General features: G+C 60.9%; 1 protein-coding gene across 1 annotated transcript in view; it reads right to left on the bottom strand.

Moving 5' to 3' along the window:
• The window catches only part of KCNN3 (potassium calcium-activated channel subfamily N member 3), a 113,723-nt gene that overhangs the window by 19,983 nt on the left and 86,361 nt on the right, over nucleotides 1-7,379 (bottom strand). Inside the window, 1 exon segment of the mRNA XM_039849888.1 lies at nucleotides 2,267-2,408. Within this exon segment, the coding sequence (XP_039705822.1) occupies nucleotides 2,267-2,408 (142 nt within the window).

Genomic DNA, 7,379 nt, shown 5'->3' with positions numbered 1-7,379 from the left:
TTTGTGGGCGAAATCTCTCAAGGTCTGTGCCGACAGTGTCAAGTCGCTCAGACAATTACACACCCTGCTTAATGGTTGATAATTACACCGTTAGGGGGACTTTGAGAGAAAACAATGATTACGACTGTTTACAGCGGCACACGGATGCCTCCTTCCCCACGCCTCGCCTCCGAGCAGGCCCGGCTTGGCCCCGGGGTGTCCATGGTAACCAAACAGGAAGCTGTGCCTTTAGTTAAGGCACTTGCTTGCAATAATAATGGGCAGATAGACACAGCGCTGCCAGGCTGGGGGAGGGGAGGAAAGGGCTCTCTGCCACTTGAGAGGAGTGACTCAGCTAGAAGTCGCATTGGTTAGCAAAATGCCACCGGGCTTCCTCCCTCTGGCTGACCCCAGCCGGAGGCAACTGACTTTAATTCAGGCAGAAGCCCTGACGTGAATGGAGGGGACCTTCCTGCGCCCCCACGCGGGGGGGACAGCGGGGTCCACGCAGGGGGACGAGGGGGAGGCCTGTGGGTGTTTGTAACAAACACCTCCGTGTGTCCTCCCACGTGGGTCTCAGGCCGCAAGGAACAGACACTCTGTCCAGCGGGGAGGCCGGGAGCGGCCGAGGGGCCGCGGTGGTTCTGGGGCCACGTCTGGGATGGGGCGCAGTTCCCCGCTATTTACACGGAGCCCACGACCAGGGCGTGGCCCCACCGCAGACAGCTCTGGCCCCAGGGGGCAGTTCACGCCTTTCCAGAAGAAAGGACAGCTCCTCGGCTTCCTGGTGACAGCTGGAGCAGTGCCAGAGCAAGTCCCACTGGCCGGCGGGGGGGCGTCGGTCCGAAAGGCTCGTACGCGCCCAGGACTCATCCCCGCCCGGCCGAGCCTTTTGTCACGAGCTGTGCTGGGGCTGCCTGCGAGCACACACTTGCCCTGGCCTTTGGTGGAAGCGGGGAACTGTGCCCAGTCGTGGGGTGACGGCCCCGGACCCCTCCTGCCCATGGGCCACTGTCCGGGCCTCTGACCCCAGGACCCCCTCTGCTCTGAGTGCCCGAGTCGGGCTGCCTGGTCACTGGTCAGGCCCCAGGAGGCCACCAGGCCAGGGTGGGGTGGGGTGGGGGCACCCCCACCCTGGGGAGGAGCGGACCCCCTGCTCACAGCAGGAAAACGCCCTTCCTGTTAATGAAGGGGGGTCCTTCCTCCTGGGAGGATAGATGAAATCTGAGGGAGACCGACAGGAAGGACCCCCGGAGACCTAGGCTGAGCCGCGGACATCGCGTCCACCCTCACGCCCGCCACAACCTCAGCAAAGATGGCGCTTTCTCCCTCAAGCCCATGCCCTGGGATCCTCGGGAGGGGCGAAGGCCGCCTGTCCTGGGCCCAAAGCCTGGCCTTCCTGGGAGCCTCACCACCTGGCCAGGTGGAGGGGGCTCCTCATGCCAACACAGCGGGTGGCCTCGCCCTCCTCGTCACTGCCAGGCCAGCGGGGAGGCGGGCGGGGCTCGTGTCCCGTGTTCCCTGGAGAATGCCGAGGCCCAGCGGCTCAGTGCCCTGCTAGGGTCACAGTGAGGACGCAGAGGGGACCCACACTTGGGCTCTGACTCCCGATCCCCTCCCACCCCTACTCAGTGCTATGGGTGTCGGGGTGCGGGTGGCAGGGTGCCGGACAGGGAAGTTCGCCTTGAAGGGACACAGCCAGGTGCTGGATGCCAGGGAGGGACGGGGTGGAGTCGCACTCCAGTGGACACCAGAGCGAGGCAGGGCCTGCCACGTGGGAGTCTGGGACCCCAACGTGTGGATGGGGGAGCCACAGGCCGGGCGGCCCCCGGCCAGCGAGCCAAACCAGCGGCCCATGCGGTCTGGGTCTCGGGCCTCGAACGGCCAGCTCGGTGCCCTTGCCCGGTCCCTGCCTCCGTGAGCTCCAGCCACGCTCGATCATGTGTGGTGCCAAGGTCTGTGGGCACCGGGGGACAGGATGCACAATCCACTGCGAACCCTGACTCACTGCGGGTGAGCAAACTGGGCAGCTGGCGGCAGGTGGGAGGGTCAGAGCCACACGGGCTCAGCCCAGCCCACTAACTGACGGGAACCGGACCGTCTGCCTGGAAAATGAGACTGACCCATGAGACACGGCTGCGTCTCGCAGCGGCTTCCTGTGAGCGGCCTGTTCAGGTGGCCGGCCCCACGCGCTGACCGGAAGGTCCTTCTGAGCTCCAGGGAAGGGCCCGGCTCCCTGTGCCTTTCGGACGCTGGGGAAGGGTCCCGGGCAGGGCCAGGCACTCACCATGATGCCGGTGAGCAGGCAGACGCCTTTCCCACAGTAGGTGTGGGGCACCATGTCCCCGTAGCCGATGGAGAGGAATGTGATGGAGATGAGCCACATGGCACCCAAGAAGTTGCTCGTCACGTCCTGCTGGTCGTGGTACCTGCGAGGGGAAGACAAGGAGTTAGTCGACGGAACCGCCATGTCCGAGGGGAGAGGCCGTGGGCGGACCTGGCCGGGGAGGGAAAAGGGACCGTCTGCCGAGGCAGAGGCAGCAACGACGGTCACACGGACACCCCTTCAGGTGACCGAAGGTGCCGCGACTCTGCCCACCCAGGTCCCGCCTGCAGCCCCCAGCGCCCCCAGCCCCCGCCACGCGCTTGGTCCCAGAGGTAGAATGTCGTGTCCTGGGTCGACCGTGTTGTGCGTGTCCTTTTGGTGGTGGCAAAATAGCTCTGGGTGAAATCATGTGGTAATAAAATTCAGATTTTTCCCTTTCAGGCTGACAGTCTAAACGTATGTGGATGTGATTAATTTGAAATCGCAAGCTCTTGAAGAGGGAAAATGTCAAAAAAAAAAAAAATCACCAAACACATTTAGCAATTTCCTGAAGGTTGATGCATCCCCGAGACAGGCGCCCCTGGGGTCTGTGGCCGTGGTGGCCTCGTGGGGCTACTTCCAGGGGTGGCTCCTGCTCTCCTCAGGGGGGCAGGGCTGCCCTGCCCCAGGAGGAAGCAGCCGGAAACCCACCACCACCTTCCCCCCGGCCGGTGCCCATCCCACCCCGTGCTTTTCCGTCCTCCCTTCGTCCCCAAACACCAAGGCCGCGGTGTGTCCGGCTCTGTGCCAGCTACTGAAATGCAAAGATGATCAGGTCGCAGCTCCTGCCTCAGGGACCTCAGCCCAGGGGAGGGGTCTGTGGAGGAGGCAGACACAGCCAGGAAGGTCAACAAGTGAGTGGACGAGGCACCTTGGAGACAGCAGGGAAAGGACGATGACTTTTGTTCCAGATGTAGAAGAGCTAGTCAGAGGCTTAAGTTTTCTGGGCAGGCCAGACGGAGGTGTTCCAGGCGGCGGGGTCACACGGGATCCAAACATCTGGTAAAGTATTTCCACGGGTACGTAATCGGAAGCACAGAGACACCGAGAGACCTGCCCGAGGACACACAGGAAGTAGCCACAGCACAGCCCATGGTCTTCTGGCTGCTCCCCTCAGCGTCAGAGGCGGAGGTGACTGCCGTGCGCCTCGTGGAATCACGAGGAAGTTTCATCAAGAGGAGAGGACCTAGGCCCCGGCCACAGGCGATGAGGTGGCTTCGGAAATCAGGGGTCTGGTTTTGAAGGGCCTCGAATTCCAAGGCGAGGGGTTCGGGTTTGGTCTAGAGGCCTTGGAAGGGATTCTAGGTGAATGTGATTCAGATGCACGGCAAGGTGACAGGTGCTGTGCAGATGGTGAGCAGGGTGTTTAAAAGGTGGAACGCAGGTGAACTGCAGGTGTGCCAGGCTGAGGGAGGCACAGGGGCAGCCCGCCTGAGCCCAGTAGATCCCAGGGGGCACACCTTAGGTAGGCCGTCCAGCCCCAACCTGAGTCCCCTCCCAGCAGAAGAGGGGGTGGCATTAGCCCTTCCATAGCTGTCCGCACAGGGCATGCATGCCCAGGGCTCCAGGGACCTCTGAGAAGCAGACAGAGCCCCCCAAAGCTCACCAGTAAGACGCCTTTCCTGCCCTCTGCCACCTGCTGGCCCCTCACCAGCGGGGCTCTGTGCCCACCCCTGCCAGCTGCCTCGCTTCCCTGGGGCTGGGCCCACGTCTGCTTGTCCGGCCACAGTGTAGGCAGGCGGGGCCCAACGCTGATCCCTGAGATGGAGTGCACCCCGCCACTGACCAGTACACAGCCCCATCTCAGCTCCGACGTGGTCTGGACGGGGAGCCGCCCTCCCTCCCATCCTGTGCCCCACAGCTCAGGGCTCTGCCAGGGCCTTGGGCCACCTCCGTCCCCCGACTCGGGGGGGATGGTGGCTAGCTGGCTCACGGGGCCTGTGCCGAGGTGGCAGTGGACCTCTCTCCCCGCAAGGATGGACCTTGGAGCCTGAGGAACGGCAGGGCTCAGTGACAGGCTGAGCGTGGGGGCTTGGGGCGGGGGGAGACAACTGCACGTCACCGGCCGGCGGCGCGTGCACACGCGTCGCAGAGTCAGAGGCGGGATCAGGTCATCAGAACGTACTCCTCGGAAGACATCTCGGGCCAGGCCTGAGGATGGCGGGATTGGGGCGGTGGGCAGAAGGTCAGCCGGTGGCCTTGGGCTGGGCCACCCGGCTTCAAGCCCCAGCCCCACCTTAAGTAGCTCCATGGCTCTGGGCAAGGGACTTAGCCTCTCTGGGACCCAGTTTCCTTCCCTGCCGAGCGGAGGGTTACAGAAAAGGGTCCAGCAGCAATGAGCACAGCGCTCGGCCCAGAGTCAGCGCGGTTAACGTCAGCGACTACTGTGGCTGTTGAGAGAGGCAGGTGTCATCAGCTTGAGAGGCAGTCTACAGAAAAATACAGCGCGGGGACTTACAAGGACATGGGGAAAGAGTCCCAGTGACGGTGGGATGAAGCCGCCCGAAGTTTAGGCTGGAGAACTATTTCACACAGGGACGAACGAGACCGATGGCAAGTTGCTGGGCAAAGGGACACGAGACATTTGGTACCGGAAGTGACCGTCCTAGCAGCTACACGCAAGACGGACTACAGAGGGTGGGCCAGACAGGGAGAACTGCCCGCAAGTCTGCAGGTGCCCGAGGAGAAGCAGCGGACGACCTCGAATGCGCGAATGGTTTGGGTTTAGTTTGCAGCCTCCCTTCCGTGTACGTCAGCGGCTTTGCCGGGCACGTGGGTCTGACACCGCCTTTCCCCGTGAACCCTGAGCCGTGAGCCGGTGCCCCCGGCTGCTCGGCTGCCCTCAGAACCGCGGACCAGCCGGTTCCCACGTGGACGCTGCGGCAAAGAGGCCGCAGCTCCGAGTGGGGTTACCCAACGCCCACGGCCGCACGTGACCCGTCTCGTTCCAAAGCTGATGTCTGAGTTGCTGCTTTGCCTTTCTGTAAACTCCTTTCACGCTCCTTTGCTTTCCCTTCTCTCTCCCCACAAAAAACCCTGTCTGTGGCGACTCTGAGCCGAAGAGAGAAGCGGCAGATCTTGAGGACGTCGTCCATTCGTTGTTTGTCCAGCTTCGACATCCTCTCCTTGGGCGGGGGCTACGGAAGACGCCGAGATGAAGCGGACACACGCCCCGCTCTCCCGCGGCTCGGGGAGCATCGTCATGGAGATAAGACACGCATGCGACTTGCCGAGCAGGAAGTGATGCTGAGTGAGGGGCCGTGATTCAGATCACTGTGGGGGTGGGGGGAGGAATTATTTCAAGTTTCACCATAATTTTAGAGCTGTTTACATTTGCCTAAATTACATAACTTTATGCTATTTTTTTTTTTTTTTTTTTTAAGTATAATCGAGAACTTTTGGGTGGGAAACAGAGTTTCCATGTTTTTCTTATGGGCTAAGAGAAAAGGCACAGGTTTTCGGGGTATTATAATTATTCATTTATCATTAGGACCAGGGTTTTTTCTCTTTTTAATATTATGAAACAGATGACAGCTACGAAAGAGCACGTGATTGGGCAAAAAGATCACGTGATGAAACACACATGCCGCTTTGCCTGCTTCTCACGCCCCCGCAGCTAACAGTTTCTAGTCTCCTGCTTTTAAAACTAAGCAGACGAACAGGACAGTCTCCGACGCTCGGGACACAGGTCAAATCAGCCAATTAAGGAAAGAAACAGGACTCTGGATCAGATGCAGACCATTCACAGAGAAGAACTCTCGAGAAAACCCTATAAACGGTGTCGTAAGGGAGCGAGAACACGACGTCAGACAAGCTGCACCACAAAGTCTCCCTGGGGGCCGAAGGTAAACTGAGGAAAGGCTCCCAAAGGCGGGAAGAAGCCAGAGAGAAACAGGAAGAGAGAGAACGGAGACTCAGTCCACAATTCAAACAGCACGTTTCCGAAAGAGAGAACTGGGGGGAAAGGAGGAGTCGAGATGAAGGAGAAGAAAAGACGGAATCGATTTAAAAACGTCTCTTACAAAAATGTCCCCGGAACTGACGGACACAAGCGCCCCGATCAAGGGCCACTGTCACCAGCACCGTGGATGAAAGAGACTTACAGCAAGGCACGTTGCTGTGACATTTCAGACCAGGGGACGGGGCTGTCTCTGTGGCGCTTCCAGAGAGAGAGAGAGAAGACAGGACGAGGCCAAACGGGAAGAACCAGAGACCCAAACGACCCTGCGCTTTCCCGCAGCAGCCCTGGGACCATCGCGATGCCCGTGGAATAAAGGCCTCGAAACTCGGAGGCAAAGCCACCTCCACACCAGCCAGAATGCCAAACCGGCCACCGTCTCGGTCACGAGGGCGGACCGAGGACATTTTCAGACGGGCAAGGCTCCCCCCCCCACCCCGATCTGCCTCCGAGGAAGCGCCAGGAGGGTGTGCGCCACCGAAACGAGGCCGTAGACCGAGAAGGAAGAAGCCCTGGGCTGGAGGCGCGAGGCTGCGGCGAAGGCCGTGCCCCCCGCCGGAGCAGGTCACGAGGTCGGGGACACCTCTCCGGGAAGACGACGCTGATGGAAAACCCGAACGCCCGAGGAAAAGAGGTAGATGACGGCCAGAGTCTGGAGTTGGATTAGCGATAACCACGTAGAAAACAAAGCAAATGTGCAAACGAGATCATTAACCAGGGAAAACGCAGCTCTGCGGGAAAGGACCGCTGAGCGTCAACGAGCAGCAAAATCGAATCGGCGCTGACCGCGTAACCCAGACACCGCTTACCGACGGGGCCACATTTATGACCTGACTACGAAAGGCGGGCGGGGGACAGACAGGAAGAGTCGTGGGGTGGAAGGGAGCTTACTCCTCACCGTCCGGACTGCGGAGGACACGGATGACACTGAGGCCCAAGCGCCAAAAAGCAGCGGCGCAACCGTGACTTAGGGGCGCGGAGGCAAATGCTAAGGTCCCGCAGCGAGGGGAGGTGGGAGCAGCTGCCCCTGGAGATGGGACGTGCGAAGGGCCGGGGGGGAGGGGACAGCGCACCCCA

Source organism: Pteropus medius, unplaced genomic scaffold (assembly GCF_902729225.1).
Source record: "Pteropus medius unplaced genomic scaffold, Ma_sr-lr_union100, whole genome shotgun sequence".
NCBI classification, from domain to species: Eukaryota; Metazoa; Chordata; class Mammalia; order Chiroptera; family Pteropodidae; genus Pteropus; species Pteropus medius.
Note: the sequence above shows the minus strand (reverse complement) of the source record. Positions and strands in the feature narration are given on the sequence as shown.